The following is a 19,679-nucleotide window of genomic DNA, read 5'->3' on the forward strand; positions in this document are numbered from 1 at the left end:
AAACCATAAGTATGAATATGAATGGAAAAGCACCTATATTGTGTTCTGGGCCAATAGGGGCCCCAAGGGCGCCTTGATTGTATGGCAAAGAGTGCCACTTTTGGGTTTCCCCTTATGTGCCCCCTAATGTTTCAAAGTAAAATCCATGGGGAAATCATGTTTACTCAGAAAGTGCATCTACCCCAGCTTCTCCCAAATGCCTCAGAATAACCTCTCCCAAACTTTTCAGGTAGAGACTGCTCATCTTCAGCCTACACCCGATCCCACAGGCCTCTTCCTGTTTGAAATAAAGAACCCTTTAACAAAGTAACTCTCATCCTAGTGGAGAAGGGGGAAGCGGTGATGATAATCCCACCAAATCTAATCTTTCTGTCGTTCCTTCCCACTTGGATGGAACTTTGGCCCTGATTGTCTCCCAGGAAGATAAAAGACAAGGACAGAAGAGTCCATAGGCAAAGGACAGACAGACATACTCTTGGAAGCTCAGTAGCCTGTCTAGGGACCCACCTCGAGCTCCCGCAAGGCGTTGTCACACTCCTTCTGGCCGGGAGCTTGCTGGGTGCACAGAGTGATGAGTTGATTGATGCTCTCTGTCACAGCTCTGCGCCAGAACAGAAAACGTGGGTGCTCTTGTTTTAAAAGATCAACAATAATTTCCCCAACAACGCTTTGCAGGTTCATTAGAAATACAACTAATTCACTGTACAGCTCGGGGTCCCCAGGGGAACTCTCGCGCAAAGCTCTAAACAACCAAAAACAAACCACTCCCAGCGAAGACAGAATGAGCCTCCTTACTTTGCTTCTGATTGTTCATCTGATTTACCCTTACAGGCTACTAGGAGTTCTCTTGAGGAAGTGTGACTATCTTAGAATATATGCATAAGAATTCACAACAATGTTACAAGTAGCAAAGAGATCATAGTAATGCTGTTTTCAAAATCCTTTATTAGCAGCCCATAAAGAGTAAGATTATTAGAACAAGGCTATTTTGGGTAGCCTTTGTATAGTTTGGAATATCTTGTATATTTTTAGATACAGTGACATACAGTAAACTGTGTCTGTAATTTTAAAATCCCTACTTTCACCCGGCGGGGTGTGGCTCGAGTCCCAGTCAGGGCACATGCCCGGGTTTCAGGCTCGAGCCCCCGTCGGGAGCGTGCAGGAGGCAGCCGATCAATGATGACTCTCATCATTGATGTTTCTATCTCTCTCTCTCCCTCTCCCTCTCTGTCTCCCTCCCTCTCTCTGAGATCAATAAAGATACATTTTAAAAATAAAATAAAATCCCTACTTTCCATTAAATTCTACATGATTGACCAGTTCCTAGAAGCTACTCCAAAAGTATTCTTTAAAATAGCTATTTTCTTTGTTAATATTAATAGGAATTCATTAGGGACCCTTGTATGATTGATTTTACATGTTTCTATTCTTAGAATTTAAAAGGCAGCCCAGATTATGTTTTTTCAATGGCGGGAAGTCAAATTATCCTTTCTTCGTTGAATTGTTTTTGTGAATTTATTGACAATCCAATTGGCTATATTTGTATAGGTCTACTTCTGGACTTTATTCTATTTCACTGATCTGTGTGTCTAACCCTTCGCCAATACCACACCACTTTGATAACTATAACTTTATACTAATTCTTAAAATTGGTTATCTTTGTGTTTTAGAAATGAAAAAACACACACAGAGATAATTCCCTAAGGGGATGCTACCAGTAAGGAGCAGACACAAGACTTAAATCCATGCCCACCTGACTCATACACACTTTTCTACAGGGTCATAACAGGTCTACATTTCTGGCAGGGCCCTGAAATCTATTCACAGTTACTAACCACTGCAGCTAACAGACAACTTAAAACAAAAACAAAATAGGCACATATTGCTGTTAATTATTAACACTGCATAATACAAAAGATATCTCATTTTATTAGTTAAATTTGCTTTGCAGCTTCCCACAGAATATCAAATTAGATGGAAATGATGTTGGAATGTACCAAGGTAATCAGCTTAATTGTTTGATGAAGAGATACTGCTTTGAATTTTAAAATTTAGCCAGGGTGATGGGAAGAAAATCATTCCTGAAATCTAAAAAGAATCCCTGAACAGATTTTGCAACACTGACTCTAGTGATTCATTTATTTGGGGGAAAGGTGCATAAGGTGTCACTGGGAAGCACTGTGCGCTCCATGGTGCACAGCAAAACAAGAACCACTGAGGTGGCAAGACAGTCCCTAGTTCGGATGACCTTGGAGGTGCATCATGAGTATTCCCCAGAAGTGTCCCCCCGAGAGCCCTACACCGCGTTCCGCGTGGTTGCCTTCAAGATGCACTGCAGAGCGGACAGGCTGGCGATGTTGACATGACCATGTCCTGGACTGTGATGGCATGATCATTTAGAGAATATGGCACAAGCTTTCCAGTTAGCTTATTTCTTTCAGTGTTTCCTGTTTATCTGCATTTTTAAAAAACCTAGTTTTTATGTGAAGATTTTTCCATTAAAAACTAAGGATTTATAATTGGTGAATCCAAAGAATATATTACTGTTCACTTTCCTATTCTTTTAACTATTCTGCAGATGTAAAAAATTTTCAAATGAAAACTTGGGCTAAAAAAACACACCCAATAGACTAAGAACTTGTGGTTAAAAAATTCGTGAACGTGCCTGCACAGCACTGCGGTCTGAACGAGCCGCAGGAGCAATGGCGATCCATGACTAAGGAGCACTGTTAAGTATCGTTAGACTGGGTTACACAGCCAGATCATAAACTAACTGGCCCCGAGGCAAATGGGTATACAGACCATATACTGACAATGAAAAATAACATTTTTATGCTTCAAACTACAATGGTTATTTACAAGAGCAAAAGATTGGCGACAACACAAATACACCATGATGAAGGACTGGCTAAATAAATGTATTGTCCACAACAGAATCCTGGGTGCCCATTAAAAGTCATAGTGCACAGGGTGGGGCAAAAGTAGGTTTACAGTTATGAGTATCTGAAACAGTTTATTCTTGCATTATTATTAATTATTGTATTATTTTCCATATGGACAACCGGAAGCCTATTTTGCTCCACCCTGTATAATAGCATGTTCCTAATGTCATAAAAGAATATTCATAATACACAATTAAGTAAAGTAAAATTTATAAGACAGTATAAATGGTAAGAGCCCGCAACTGTATAATACGTAAAAATGTTAACAGTGATTTTATATTTTTATAAAAAATCTAAAAAATTATAAATCAACTAACTTATATTATCATTAAAATTTTGGCCAAAATTAGCAGCATCTGTTCTATATAAATCCCAATAGGCCTGAACTGTTGTTATTTTTTCCCCACATTTTTTTAAATGATCAAAGCTATACAACTTTATTTTTTAAAATACAAAATAGTTAAATGATCATAATTCCACCATCTAGAGATAGCATCTTCTTGTGTTTTATTTTTTATCTAAGCATATCTTGCCAGGCTCGGTTTTTAAAACATTGGGATCTACAACCTCAGGAGTTAAAAAGGGGCTTTCTAACCTACAAATCATTTAGTGTTTAGACGTACTGAATTGAATTAACTGAAGTTTGGGAGCTCTGCTGGGAAATTTTAGCTAGATATGGAACTGGGCCAAGAGAGAAGAAAATCAACCAATTTGTGCTTTTGATTATGTATTAAGCATTAATTATCCAATAAGGAGCTTGGAGGGAAAAAAGCAGCATCAGACATTTTCCTTCCTCAAGGGAAGAGGTACTTAGGGAGGGAGTAACCAGCAAACCGAAATCCACCTGCCATATCTCCTGGGTCCTGCTGTGCACAAGGCTCAGGATTTAAAAATAATACAGTTGAAGTCTCTCTAGGACAGCAAGGTGCTTGGGATCTAGTTGAAGAGGCAAGACAATGACGAGACAAGACACAAAACAGGAGATGGGGATATGACACCAGACAGGCTGCAATGGGTCCTGAACCTCTGGGAGGCCAGATACATGCAGGACTCACAGGGAGCATGAAAGAAAATTAAGGCCTTAACTGAGGGCAGGGGTTCTGCACGGAAGGCAAGGCTCGGTGTGGACTGGAGTCAGGTCTCAGTGTAATCCTGATTTGGATAAAGAGAAGAGAACATTCTAGAGGAGACTAACAAACAGAAGGCCCACTTGACATGTCTCTCTTTTATAGCATGAGAGTGCTACTGGCTGGCCCCTCCTTCTCAGTGTCTGGATACAGGAGGAAGCCTGTTCGGCACGAAGCTGAAGCCTGATGGTAGACAGGGAAGAGGGGCCCCTTGCAAGGTCCTAGAGAGTGCCCTCAGGGACCTGAAAGAGAACCCAGCCTGGGATGGGCCCCATGCTGAGCTGTATTGTGAAGTTTTTCAGGCTCAGGAGTCCTGGCCAGGGTTACTACAGTGTGAGCAGCAGCTGAGGGAAGGTGCTCAGAGGAGGAACAAGCCTCTGTTTGGCAACTGCAAACTGGTTTTCCATTTCCTTGACTAAGTCCTGGGAGCACGAGAGCAGACCCTGGTCAGGGAACACGCTGATGAACAACTGACGAAGGGTCTCAAGTCATCAGAAAAGAGCCAGAGCCCAGCAGTGACACAGGAAGATGAAGCAGCCAGGCACTCAACAGAAAATGACTTCCTCCCTCCTCGGTGTCAAATACCAAGGGACCAGGTCCCTGTATGGTGCCTGGGCTCAGAGGCAGAATAAAGAGCAGAGGAAAAAGACATTCCATCTGCTACTTCTCCAGAAGCAAACCTCTTTTCCCAAAGCAGGAAGGAACGCGGAGACCACCAAGTACAAGGGGTTCAAGTTTGCTGACTCAGGAGCAGGGCAGGGCCAACCTGATCCAGGCCTGGGTCCCTATAGTGGCATCCTTAGGGCCTTTGGGGACATCCAGATGAAGGGACTGGCCATCTCAAAGGCCAGGAAGGCAGTGGACTGAAGACGAGGGCAACAGTGATCAGATCCCTGCTGCTTAACTGCAAGTGCACCTGTGCACAGCACTCCTGCGAGGCCTGGATGTCTCATGCTCCTTGCATATGCCACCTGCCCAAAACTACCAGGGCCATCCCTGTCTTACTCACAGTGTGTGCCCAGTGCCAGCCCTATCCCATATCAGGCACGTGGTAAAAATTTGTGCAGTGAGCAAATGAAATCAGAAAATGAATACACCCCAGCCTGGGAGAGCTTTACCTCCCAAGAGGCCGGCGGCTGCCTGACTCACCTGATGTGCCAGGAGCTTGGCTGGGAAACCACCCCGCGAAGCTGGGCTTGCCAACATGTGCCAAGAAACCAGGAGGAATGTGCCAGCATCTTCTGGCAACAGTTCCATGCCGAGACAATTATTCCACATGATGATTTTTAAGTGTTTACTTGGCTATAAAACCATTAGGCTGGGAACTCCCTGTCAACTGCTGAAAGCCAGGACAGAGGCAAAGAAAGCTTTTTCACCTAAAAGTCTCCTGGTCCTTTCCTCAGTGTCACCACCAGGGGGCCTTCAGATCCCCCCAGAGCTGTGCAACCAGCGGCACTCCTCCCCGGGGTCTGTGTTTCCTTCCTTATCTGGCTTCCAAAGGCCAGTCCACACTCTCCCCTTCTTCCCACAATTGAAGGGAGTGAACAACACATTGTAAGCTGAAAATTGTAATTCTGAAACGATGCAAATATTGAAAATAGTGAAAAACATCTGAGACCAGATACCTGGAAATGTCAGTTGCCTTATCCAAAGGCTCTTTGCAGGAAAATAAAGGAGCAATCAAGGGAGGGTTTTATATCAGAAACAGCTGCTCAACACAACACATGTCACCCCCCACACCCAGCCCATATCCACCCAGGGAGGGCACTCACTTACAGGTACAATCACAACACATAGCATAAGATGGAAGTTAGGAGTGGTCAGAATCTTTTTCCAATCTCCTAGTGGCTCTATTGTTTGAAGCTAAAGTATATATTTGGGAATAAGTGAAGGCACTCAAGGGCTTTCAGAGGAACTTCCCTGATATGTCTAATCCAGCCCCCTTGGCTGCGCCTCCCTCCAAAATAACACTACAAGCCATGAGGGGACCAGAGACAGGTTGTCACCACTGGTGCCATGGTATCATATGTACTGAGAACTGAGAGGGCTTCAGGATGTGTGCACATCCCCATTTTGCAGATGGGACAGTTTAGGCAGGTTGAGGGACCAGAGCAGTGTAACCTAGTTAGTCAAGCATTAAAGTAAAGCCTGGACTAGAATTCACGTCTCTCGACTCTGACAACTTAAAAAACAGCCAATGAGCTCTCAGGAGAGAGAGACATAGAAAAACAAATGAGTAAACTAATAAAACCAAGTTTAAAAATGTAGAATTTAAGCTATGCTTTTTAAAAATCAGTAATCTGCCCATTTTGAAAAGTTTCCAATTATGCTTTATATCCTAATTGTTTTGCATTTAATCTCTGACTGCCGCCAGCTTTCCTGTACATAAAGGATGCCAAGTAAGGCTAAGAAAACCTGCCCATACCACCACAGAAACAGAAAACGCCCCACCCATTCGGGGCGGGAGAGTAAACCTCAGTGAGGATTTCCCTGGGTGGTCCCTACAGGTTCTCTGCACACTAGCATTCACCCAATTGCCACAGTGGCCCTGGGGCAGAACCTGTATTACCCACTCCCTTGGGTGGAAACAACAGGAAAGAACAATGATATCATCGAAAACTCAGATCCATGTTTTAATATATTTCCAAGAACAATGTACTCCCACGGCCACCCCGTTCATCCTAAACAATCATTCGGCATGGGACAAACTGAGCAGGTTTCAATCCATCTAATTAACATTGCTGCCAGGCAGGTAGGTAAGTGCTCAAGAAATGAGGAACAGCTAGTTGAGTTTCGTTTTCTTTTTTTATATTTTCCAGTATTTTCTGATTTGCTTTTCAACAAGCATATATCACTTTCAAAATCTGAAAGATACGACACTATTTTAAAAATTCTGCTTAAGCTATAATATTTATAAATCATTGAGGGTCTTAAGTCTAACAAGTCCAATGGAAAGGCTGTAGGAGAAGACAGACATCTGTAGTAGGGAAAGCACATGAAAATAAGCCAGTTTAATAAAATCCAGAGTCTCCATCACTCAACTCCACCTCTGACAACATAAGGACAGCACCGATTCTTTGCTCAGCAAATGCAGCAGGATGTCAGCATATCTCTCAAACACTGACACTGTTTATCAACACGTGAAAGCCCATTTTGTTCCACTCTTACCTTGCAGCTGCGGCGAGGAGATTTTTCGCATTGGGGGCTCCTGGATCCACAGAGAGGGACTTGGCAGCTAACAACAGCTTGCTGGATGCCATAGAGATATTCTTGAGGTTCCCGATTACCTGGATCTGGTCTTCTTTGGTCTGGAAGGTCAAAAGGGGCCAGAGCAATTAGGGACTCTCCATTTCTCCCAGGAAGCATTCAGAGAGCTAGGAGCAGCATCATGCAATAGAAGCAAGTTATCTACACAGATTGAATTAAGATCAATTAGTTTGCAGATGCCTAACTTGTTGGGACACTGGCTGGTGTCTATCCTCCAGACAGATACCCAGACCAAGAGTCACAAAACAGGACAGAAATTCATCCCCAACTGGGTCAGCCAAGAGCTGAGCTATCTCACAAGCAGAGGCATTAAAAGGAGAGGGAGGGAGAGGAGAGAGAGCACGAACACTAGTGCACAGCCAGGCCACGGTCCCAGCGTCTTGCTCAACAATGCTGGAGTTGTCAAGGCGCTTGTACATCTCAGCCTGGCACAGGCGGCCAGCACTGTCTCAACATTCAGAGCTGACTGCATCCAGGAAGTTCCTGCCTCAAGAGGGGGCACATTCCTCGCCCTTTGTAGATAACAGAGCAAGAAATGCCCCGGGTAGATCTTTTAGGGAGTTCATAGGAGCTCAGGAAAAAATCGCTCTACAAGCTGACACCAGACCGGTCATGCTCCCTTGTTCTAAACAAGGTGTTTATCTGTTCATCTGAAGGAGGTGATTTTTAATCCTTTGATTCAGTATTAGATACAGTCCCTTTAGATGGGCCTGCTGAACCACAAAAACATGATTTTTTACTATATTATTCCATATTCGAAGTGTTGGATGCAGAGCTATACTAATCTCAGCTAAACATTTTCCCTCCTCTTACCAGGCTCCCTCCAAAAAATGCAAGTAAAACGATGGATTTTGCTGGAGGACCATGGGAAAAGTTCTCCATCTCCAAGAATCACTTCACACAGACTGATAGCATCTTGGGGAATGCCACTCCTGTGAGGTCACCCAGCTTCCTAAGCGGCAAAGAGAATGCAGTGGGGCAGCCCGTGTACAGGCTCCCCATTCCTATTTGCCCAGTCAGCCTCAAGGGTGGCCTGTCCATCAGAGTGGTTAGGCGAGGATAAGTTCTGGACAGCCACCCCACACGCACCTGAGCTTGGCCTGCCATCTCAATGCCAGCGTCGAGGAATTCATCGAAATCGTCACTGAACTTGCCGGAGGCTGCAGCCAGCTCTCCACTCTGGCCGCGGGTGGCATGGACCACTTCCCCAGCAGACTGGTTCAAGTCAGCTGCTGCTTGGTTCAGTTCGCTCTGGGCTTCCTGGAACGGCTTCGTGCTTGGAGGTAACTGTGGGGAACAAAAGGCACAGCCCATGAGTTTACTTTGCATGCGAGGGACAGAGGAAGGCATTGTGGAGGAAGACAGGTTCTCCAGGGATGCATTTCTCAGCCCATCGAGACTAAGGGCTCTGTGTGGTCTGAGCCCATGTTAAGTTTGACCTTCAACATATATACATTCACTCACTCAAATCTGGTGAGCACCTATTCAGTGCTAGGCACCGTGGATCTAAAAATGGTAAGGACAGCCATCCTCAGGTGCCATGGTCTCCGAAGCAGCACAGCCAGGATTCACACCTGGGCAACCTGACTCCAGGATTCACTCTCTGAACCATAACTCTATGTTGTCTCCCTTAGATGGAAGCTCACAAAGTTTTAGCTCTCAAACTAAAAAGCTGATGCTATTAACCTTCCCATCCTTTTCTTCCAAATTAACAGTCATCCATTTTTATTACTGGCCTTCGCTAATATAGCTTCTCTAATGAAAAGAATTGTCACCAGGAGAACTATAACTGTATATGAAAAGTTCCAGCCCAGCCAGTGTTTCTCAGTGGTTGAACGGCGTCCCGTGCGCCAAGAGGTTGCTGGTTCAATTCCCGGTCAGGGCATATGCTCAGGTTTCAGGCTTGATCCCCAGTAGGGGGCGTGCAAGAGGCAGCAAATTGATTCTCTCTCATCGGATGATTCTATCTCTCTCTCCCTCTCCCTTCCTTTCTTTCTAAAATCAATAAAAACATATTTTTTTAAAAAGTACAGTTCTGGAGAGGTAGGCTAGATGCTAGCAGTCACACCACATGTATTGCTTGCACATTTGGCATGTGCTGGGCACCAGACCGAAAAGACAAACAGGCACAAGCCTCCCTGAAGGGGTTCACACAACAGGGAAGGGATGAGATCCCAGGTGAAATCCCTCAGACTACACTCTCCTTTAATGAGTCTTGGACACCTGTCCCTCCATTGCCTGATCGTCACTGTCCAAGGTGCCCTGATATGAAGTCTTGTCACCACAGACTCCCCCCTTCCCTGTCTCACTGGCAAGACCCAAGAGAAAACAGCAACATGGGCTCAAAGAAAAAGTGAACTTTAAAAGCTCCCCCTGGAAACTTCGCCGATCACAAGGCCAAACAAGGAAAAGGCACAGTGGCAGGAAAAACAGACTCCTAAGGGAGAGGTTGGCACTCAGAGCCCATGGAGGGGAGAAGACACCACTCACACCTGAGAGGGCCCCACTCCCCAAGCCCCTTCCCAATCCCAAGCCTCTCACCGAGTCCACAAGCAGCTTCTTGCTGGACTCGCCGATGCTCTTCAAGGCCACATCCACATCCTTCTGCCCCGGGAGGCAGTTCACGCAGTTATTCAGTGAGTGCGAGACGGCTTTGGCCACCTGAATACATGGGGGGAGAAAAGCTCCATGAGAAACTGGCTTTCTGTGCAGATGTGTTCGCACACGTGTTGGGAATGAGCAGTGACAGTGTGCAGAGCTGAAAAAAGATGGGGAAATATCCGCCAGCATCTACCCGACACTGTTTACTATTGAATCTCCTCCTCTGAGCCTCACTGCGGTTAACATCCTGCCTTGGCAAAGGTTCTGACACACTGAGACAGTACATCCTACCTTTCCTCCAAGTCAGGCTAAGTTGTGACTCTGTGATTCAAACTCAGAGCTCGCCAATGTTATGTCAGGTTCTAAAACAAAGATATCTAATAGCAGGAGAAGCAGAAATAGGTCCCTTGTCAGGACGTGCCCTGCAGAGAGCACTGAGGGGGAAGCAGGCCTTGAGTTCTTTGGATCACAGTGAGCTGGGCCTGCAGTGGATTTCTGCTCAGCAACCCTCTGGGCCATCAGCTCCAGACCTCACTGCCCAAGGGCGGGTGGAACACTGTGAGCACTGCCAGACCAACCTGGAGGTGCCCACAGGATGCCTTTTAAGCATGTGGGAGGGCTCCCTGTTTGTACTCTTTGGTATCGTCGGTTAAAGGGTAAGGTCTTAAGGAGCTGGTTATGTCATCCCTTTTCACCTAAAGCATCTCCTTCCTAGCTCCTGGCCTAGAACTTCACCCAGATGGTCTCTAGCCAACTAGTTTCATTAGGTAGTTGAAGACTCCTCCTAAGAGGCTATAGAGAGTCAGTGTAAGACTGAGTGGCTAGACCAAGTATATGTAACTACCTTACCTCCCAGGCTAGGAAGAGGAATATACCTGAGCATGTGTAGGCCCAAAACAAACAGGTTGTGTCCTGCTGCCTCCTAAAGCTCCAAGAACAGATTTCAACAAAGTCCCCCATACAAGTAGGTATGACATATGCATGGCCAGCCCTGTTATGGCACTTTGGAATTCCTGAAAACACCCACTGAGTAAAAGTGTTCACACCAGTAGGAAAGTGTCCAGGAGAGAGCCTGCCAACACATCCACTTTAATGACGCCCATGGTTGCCAGCTCCGGGCCTCACCTGGGCTAGCCTCTGCTGACTCTCCGCATCTCCAGGAGCAATCAGGGCCTGCTTGGCTTCCTGGATGAGCATGGCTGAGCCCTCCATCACATCGCGAGCAGAGTCTAGCATGGCGTGTGCAGCTGCGGGGTCACTCGTCGATGCAGCCACGCCACGGGCAGCCTGGGCCAATGTCTTCAGAGCTTGGGCTGTCTCTCTAGCAGCCACCCCTGTGGATAAAAGCCATCAGACTATGCGATTCCATCTAAAGTCATAGTTGGGAGTACACCTCTAGACTAGAGCCTCCTAGAAAGAAGAGAACCCTCTGACAGTGTCTGGCACACCTGAGGTCCAAATTTCTTATTATAAAATTTGAATGGCTGTGCTTTTCAAGGTTGCCCACAGCACTGGCTCTGGGCCAATCCAGGAGAGATTTCCAACAAATTCCATGCTAAAAACTATTTTCCTCTGGTTCCCCTCACTCCCTCTGCCCCACTGTCCCTGGACCTAAAACACCGAGGGCATGGGAACACACACAGACAACTCATTCAAACTCATTTTTCTTCTCCGTTGTTTCTATCGGGGCATAAACTTATATATGATACATGAACAAGTCTCTGTGGGCAGCTCAGTGAAGTTTTACACGTGTGCACATCCACTACATCTATCATCCAGCTGGAGACAGAATATTCCCATCGCTTTTACCCTTTCCCAGTCAACGTCCTCTCACACTAGAAGTTATCACTATTTTATCTTCTATTACATTTGACTAGTTTTACCTGTTCTTAAACCCCATTAGATGGAAACACACAGTATTTATTCTCTTGTGTCTGGTTGGTTTCTCTGACTACAGTGCTGTGAGATTCACGCCTAGCAGCTCATTCCTTTTTCTTGACATGCAGTATGCCATTATGTGAAGACAAACAGATTTGTTTATCCATTATTTTGTTGATGGACATTTGGACTGTTTCCTGTTTGGGCTATTATAAATAAAGCTACCAAGAAAGTTCTTGTATACACATTTAAGTTGACATATGAAATCATTTTTTAAAAATATAAGCTTAGGAGCACAATTGCTGGGTCATAGAGTAAGTGTATATTTAGCTGTAGAGGTACTACGTAGCTTTTTTCAGAATGGTTTTACCATGATGCACTCCACCAATGTGAAAGTTCCAGTTGCTCTACATCCTAGCCAACACCTGCTAGTGTCAGATTTTCTACTTAAGCCATTCTGGTGGGTGTGTAAGTACGTCTCACTGAGGTTTAATTTTCATATCCCTAGTGAGTAATGATGTTGCGCACTTTTTCGCTTAATGGCCAGTGGGATCTCCTCTTTTGTGAAGTGCCTATTCCTCTTTAAATTCACTTCTAAATATGACGGGATTTTGTGATAAACTATGAGTATAAACTGGTCCTTAAAAACTCTAGCACCATCTCCTGTAGAATGAACGTGAGCCTTCCTACACGGCATCTAGTACTTTGCACACCCAAGGAAAGGACGCAGGCTGGAAATGCCAGAGCATGTAACAAAGAAACCCAAGAATCCTGAGAACCGCAGAACAGCCAACCTTAGAGCTCATCTCACTGAACCACTTCACAGATGAGGCCCAGTGCTTGTCCACGAACACCCTTTTAGAGGCAGCACCAGAGCTAGATCTGAGGGTTTCTTACTTCTGGGCCAGACTCTCTGCACAGTGCTCTCTGGGATAGAGAGCTATGAGGGATCTTGTTAAAACATATAACATCTGCATGAAAAATACGCAAATTAATTTTTCTAAAGGCTTCAGCTGGGTGGTCTCCGGGGGCCACCGAGTGGGGCCTTGAACAGCCATTGCTTCAGCTGAGTGGACACAGATGCAGCAGGTGGTCCTCTTCTTACTGAGGATGAGGTGCCATAATGCAATAAAGAGTGTAAAATACAATAAAAAGGCCCCAGATTCATAAAACAAGACAACCTTATAGTGCTACAAACTTGATAATCTGTAAATACTTAGTAAGCCACACAGCTGGGACATAACTCTACAATCTAATGAAGGCAAATTACAAAACTGCAGTCCACTGCTTCTCACACCAGCCCCTCCGAGGGCAGCGTGCGGAATCAGAGGTTTTAAGCAAAGTGGGTTTCTTTGTTGTTGTTGCGGAGAAGGCCAGAAGAGAAGAGAAAACACAAAGATAATAAAGCTAAGGTGAAGGAGAGAAACAAGCTGAGTAAAACAGTCATTCCACTTTATGTTTAAGCTTCTGGCACAGGCTGAACGATGTCCCTGCTCAGAAGAGCTGCAGATGTGGTTTGGTTAAGACTTCATCCTGCTCTGGCTCTGCTGCTCATTAGCTGGGTGGCCCATCTGTTGCCTTTTCCCTCACTTCCCCACAAGTTTTAGGGGAGGCTGAGATCACAGCTCTGACCGTTAAAAATTGTAGCCTGTGATTTTCAGACCTCTCCTCTTGCCTTCTTATTAATTGAATGAATTCCTGAATCCATTTCTATTTGAGTTGTGTGTGACTTTGGAAGAATGAAACACTTTTCGTATGCAATAAGAAAAGTTGTGTTGATGCAAAAGTCATTTACTGAAACAGACAATTTTTAAAAAAGGCAGAAACCAGAAGAACTGAGTTCCGAAAGCTGATGCTTGTCCATCCGTGTGTTTTCTGCCAACGACCCACTATGAAATCTCAGGGCACATCAAGGGTTCTCCTTGGAGGGATCAGGTTTCCCAGAAAGAGAAAGCCACACAATCAAAAGGATTGAACAAGGCCACCAGAGGCCAGGAGTCCAGGGAACATCTCAGGCTGTACATGGCTGAATCATAGCAGCATTCTCAGTGGCAATGAAGAGAATCGTCAGAGTCAGTTCCTCAAGCAAACACCACCCTCCAAATGAAACTGCTCCCATAGTCAGGTGTGCATTACAACGCCAGAGCTGCCAGTGGGAAATACTAAAGCAGACCACTGTTTCTAAACCACAATCCTTTGAAGACACAAATCACTTCCCCAGTATTCTTGCCTCCAGGATCTTAAATTATATTCAGTAACAGAGTCTTAAGAAGCCACATCAGTGATATGAAATATAGAATTCTTCACAGCTATTCTTATTCTGAATTCATGTAGATTGTGCATATAACGCACTAGAACACATAGCAAACTCACAAGGTTAAAACCAACCATGACAGATTTGTAATCTGTGCCAAAGGATGTGAGAAGGGTTCTGTCTATGTAATTGTATTCGGCTGAGCAGAAATGTATTTTGAATACTGCACTGGCCAAATGCACATCAGCATTAGAATCCAGCCCCTGGCAGTGAATGCAACTTCTGAATATCCCACTCGCCTTAATCGTGGACAAGGGAACTGAGACCCAGGGAGAAGGGGCCTCACTTGTGCTCTCTCTTTGCTTCCCACTGATTCTTCAACTTTCCTGAAACTGCTTTCAACAGAGAGAGCAGTGCCTTGTTTTTCCTAAAGCCAATGAATGTTCCTTCAGTCCCTCTTAGGTGACTTTCTGGGCAGCAACTACCTCTCTGGCTCTAGAGACATCCCTCTCTCCGGGTTTCCTTGCTCTCCCCAAGGCTGCATGTTCTTATCTATTATGAAGATTTCCATTGCTCTTAAATATATTTGAGTCCCTACGGGTTACATCTGATAAACTTTTCTCACTCTGCCCCTTCCCCCATAGGCAAACTTATCTATCTCCACGGTTTCAATTATTATCATTTTAATAAACACTTACAAATCTTTATTTCTAGCCCAGAGGCAATTATCTAGCTGCCTAATGGGCATGTCTACATGGATATGATCCAGGCACTTCAAACTGAAAGCATTTAAAGTTGAACATGGCATCCAACATGCCCTCCAATGGCCTTGCATTTCCACCACAGGGATTCATTCATCTCTTCATTCAACTATCAGGCCAAACACTTGGAGCAGTCCATGCTACTTTCCTTACTCCCATCCTGCCATTCCTTACCAGTCACCAACTGTCAGGTCTCTCTTTCTTTAATCCACCCCTTCATCTACACTACTATTCCTTATGTGGATGAATGCAACAGCCTTCTCACTGGTCTCCTTGCCTCCAACTTGTTTCCCTCCTATTTATTTGCACACGAGAGGAAGGGCAACCTATATAAAAGCAATATAAACCATATCCATGGGTAAAAACTCTTCAATATTTTCACAAACTCTTAAATTGGCTTAGGAGGTCCCCTAGGATCTGGCCCCAGCCTACCTTTCCAGTCTTATTTTCTTACTCTTCCTTGCCTTTTGCTTGAACCTTTCTCAGGTCATTTGGTCAGCCTTCCTTTCTCTCACTTTTGGGATTTTGTATATGCTATTCCCACTTCCACATCCACCTATTCCATTTTTGCCAAAACGAAACTGCCCTACTTTTAGGCGGTTTTTCAGACACCAGCTAGACAGTCTGTCATTCTGGATGTTATCAGCATCAGATGATGTAATGTGTAAAGCAGTCTTCGCCCCATTAATTATGCATTTCATCACCTATACACAATCTGGCAACATTTCGGGAATGTTTAGAAATTCTTGAAACTCAAAACTCTCTTATGCCCTATGCTTTTAAGAATTTATATATACTTTTCCTCCTTCCTGAACGCTAAGTGAATCCTAAACAATCCTTAAAAACCCTGATTAGGTGTCAATTCCACTCAGAAAATGTCCCTTACACTCCCATTAACAGAACTGTACATTCTTATTATTTCAGGTACTGAATTATACTATGGCATAACTCTTATTGTGCTCTTATTTTCAAAGTAATAAATACACACAGTCTTAAAAAAAAATTAAAGAGGACTTGGGGGGGTAAATGGGACTAAATATTTGGTGACAGAAGAGGGTTTGACACACGATGCAATATACAGGTCACATATCACAGAAATGAACACTTGAAACCTATGTGATCCTATTAACCAATGTCACCCCCAATACATTTAATAAAAAAATTAAAGAGGATTTTGCTTAGAGTAATGACAGAATAACTTATTGCAAATGAACCCTCCCTTAGAAAAACCACTAGAAACACTGGAACAATATACAAAACATCTATTTGAAGGCACTGTAGAGATACCAAGGCATTGAGTTTTACCTTGATGGGTAAAGAAAGAAAGCACAGAGGAGTACATGCTGTGTTTACCCACAAGGCATTTTTTAATTTTTAAACTGTTGTCCAGAAGCTGAGAAGCTGAATAGAGCTTTCTGAAATCTCCTGGGTCTGAGAAGATAAAGAAAGCATAGTTCTGACCCCAAGAAACAGAATGGTCCATCCAAACACAGATGTTTGGATGGGAGGCACAAAGAACTACACCTGAAAAGGTAAACTGGAAATAGACTGCACAATTTCCCATCAGCTCAGTCCCTGCTCAAATTATGGTGATCTGCCCCTATCTTAACCACCTGCTGGGAGCAAAGAATAATGCTCTGTAGGAACGGAAACACAATCTGGAGCCTCAAATTACCTTTACAATGTAAATATCAATGATTAGCATTAAATAAAAAAATATAAGAAATACCAGGAGGTAAGACCTATGGCTGGAAACAAAGAGGAGAAAAAACATACCAGACAATACTAACAGGCCCATATGTGATTCTGATATTGGAGTTATTGGACTTGGACATTTAATAACTGAGATAAATATGTTGAAGAAATTACATGATGAGATAGAGAATTCCAACAGAGAAATGGAAACGATATAAGAAAATAATCAAACGGCTATTATAATACTGAAAAATATGACATTCAAAATTAAAAACTTCATAGAAGGGGATGAAAACAGAATAGACACAACTAAGAAGAAGAATCATGAGCTTCAGATAAATCAAAAGAAAAAATTGAGAATAAAGCATAAAGAAGAAAAAGTATACCCTGGTTGGGTGCCTCAATTGGTTAGAGTATCATCCATACACCAAAACGTTGCCGGTTCAATTCCTGCTCAGGGCACATGCCTAGGTTGTGGGTTCGATCCCCGGTCAGGGAGCATATGGGAGGCAACCAATCGATGTTTCTCTCTCACATCGACATGTGCGTGTGTGTGTCTCTCCATTCCTCCCTCTCTAAAATCAATAAAAACATATCCTCGAGTGAGGATTAAAAAAAAAGAAGAAAAATTATAGCAAATATAGAAAAGAGCATAAGAGACATGCAAAACAGTGAAAATGTTTAACATGGGGTAACTGAAGTCAACAAAGAGGAAGACAGAAAAAAAATGTGGCAGAAGCAATATTTCAAGATACAATGGTTGAAAGTAAAAAAAACACCAACTTTGGTAAGATGACAAATTGCATTTTAACGGAGTACTTACTACAATCCAAAGTAGGATAAATATGCAGGAAAACTCCTCTAGACACACTGCTTTAAAACCAAAGGCTCAGAAAATTCAAAAAACAAGTAGAAGGGAAAAAGAAAATCACATTACCTTTAGAAGAGTAAATTGACAGCTGACTTCACAACAGAAATAAAGGAAGCCAGAAGACAATGGAATAACATCTTCAAAGGCTGGAAGAAAATAACTGCCAACCTAAAATTTTATAATAAGTGAAATTATCCACCAAAAATAAAGGCTAAACAAAGGCATTTTTAGAAAAATAAAAACTGAAGGAATTGGTCACAGAAGACTCACACTAAAGGAAGTAATAAAGGGAGGTCTTTGGGTAGAATGGAAATAATCCAGAATGGAGATGCAGGAAGGAATGAAGAGCCATGGAGGGTAAACATGAAAGTGATCAATACCAACTATGAAGCAACACTGAGACTGTACTGAGGAGATTAAAATGTATGTAGAGTTCAAACACAAGGCTATGAATGAATTGGAAAAAATGTAAATATAGTTTAAGTGTCCCAAGATTCTTGCACTGGCCAGGAAAAGGCAAACATAGTAAATTCTATTCGACTTTAGAAAACTGTAAAAGAATAGGCAATGAATGTACAACTAACAAGCTAACCAAAGGGAAAGAAACAGAATTTAACAAATACACATAACTCTGAAAGAAGGCAAGACAAGAGAGAAAAAGGAACCTAGAACAGGTAAGACATAAAGAAAAGAAATAGTAGGACAATGGAATCAAACTCCAGTATTATCAGTAATTACATTATATGTAAATAGACCAAATATCCCAATTGAGAGAAAAAGACTGTCACACCAACAAATAACTCCTCATCGACAAAAGCACAACTACGTGATACTCACAAGATACACATTAAATATAAGCACAGAGAAAAGTTGAAAATGAAAGGATAGGAAAAGATGTATCCCACACACTATAACTAAAATAAAGGCTTCTATGATCAAAACTATATAACAGTATTGAGAGAAAGAAAAATCTAAACAAATGGAGGGACATAACCTATTCACAGATTAGAAGACTATGATAAAAAGTCAATAATGTAAAGATGTCAAGTCCCCCAAAGTTGATTCATGGAACTTCAATGAATACAAACAGCAGGGTATTTGGGGGGGGGGGGGGGGCGGTAGTTAGAAACTGACAGATTGATTCTAGAATTTATGTGGAACTGCAAAGGGCCAAGAAAAGTCAACACTAACTTGAGGAGGAACAACAGTGTTAGAGGACTTACACTGTCAGATATTAGCACTAAGTATCTATAAAACTGCAGTAATTAGGAAAGTGTGGTACTAAGATAAGAACAGGCGATTAAAGCAATGGAAAAGAATAGAGTTCAGAAACCGACTCAAACATATATATGCTCATTAATTTACAATGAAGTGGCACTAAAGGCTACTAGGAAAAATAATGTTCGTTTCAAAAAGTGGTGCTGGGTCAAATGCAGAACCCTGTGGGGAAAAAACCTAAACTAGGACCCCATTTGCACACACACGAAACTCAATTCCAGATTGACTGCAGCTCTAAACGTGAAAAGTGAAACAATAAAACTTCTAGAGTGTAACAGAGGAGAATATCTTCATGATCTTGGAGAGGCAACATTTTAAAATACGACACAAACAGTACTAACCATAAAGGAAAAGGAGTGTAAATTGGACTATATTAAAATTTGAATGTTGTTCATCCACAAACACCTTTAAGAGAGTAAAAAGGTAAGCCATAAGATATACGAAATATATATAAGCCACAAAGAATTCATACAAATAAGGACAGAAAACTCAAATTTTAAAAACTAGACAAAAGACACGAACAGGCACTTCAAAAAAGAAGATATCCAAATGGCCCATGAACATATGAAAAGGTCCTCAATTGCATTGTTGGTCAGGGAAATGCAAATTCAAACCACAACGTGACACTACTGCAGACTCAACAGAACGGCTGTCGCTGACAATACAAAGTGGCTACGAGGACACAGAACAACTGGACCTGTTGTTACTGCTGCAAGGAGTGTAGCTGAATAGCTGCACAGCCCCTGACCCAGCAAGCCCACTGAGATGCTGAAACGTTCCATTCCTTGATCTGGGTGGTGGTTTTTTGGGTGCATTATGTCTGTGATAACTCAAGAAGGTATACATTTAGGACCTATGCTCTCTTCTGGATGTATATCATACTTCAACAGTAATGTATATTTCAAACAAACCAAAAACGTTAAGCAGTACCATTATGGCAAAAGCAGCAATCCATACCCACTCCTCCCCACCCGATTCCTACTCCTAGAGCCACTCAGTTCTTCA

The 19,679-nt window shown here is 43.1% G+C and overlaps 1 protein-coding gene across 1 annotated transcript in view; it reads right to left on the reverse strand.

Moving 5' to 3' along the window:
* TLN2 (talin 2) overlaps nucleotides 1–19,679 on the reverse strand; it is a 391,554-nt gene that overhangs the window by 87,133 nt on the left and 284,742 nt on the right. Inside the window, exons 29-33 of the mRNA XM_016208572.2 lie at nucleotides 11,063–11,271; nucleotides 9,878–9,997; nucleotides 8,426–8,623; nucleotides 7,238–7,377; nucleotides 508–601 (exon numbers count right to left, since the gene is read on the reverse strand). Of these exons, the coding sequence (XP_016064058.1) occupies nucleotides 508–601; nucleotides 7,238–7,377; nucleotides 8,426–8,623; nucleotides 9,878–9,997; nucleotides 11,063–11,271 (761 nt within the window). The remainder of the gene's footprint in view (nucleotides 1–507; nucleotides 602–7,237; nucleotides 7,378–8,425; nucleotides 8,624–9,877; nucleotides 9,998–11,062; nucleotides 11,272–19,679) is intronic.

Source organism: Miniopterus natalensis, chromosome 1 (genome assembly GCF_054644295.1).
Source record: "Miniopterus natalensis isolate mMinNat1 chromosome 1, mMinNat1.hap1, whole genome shotgun sequence".
In the NCBI taxonomy this organism is placed as follows: Eukaryota; Metazoa; Chordata; class Mammalia; order Chiroptera; family Miniopteridae; genus Miniopterus; species Miniopterus natalensis.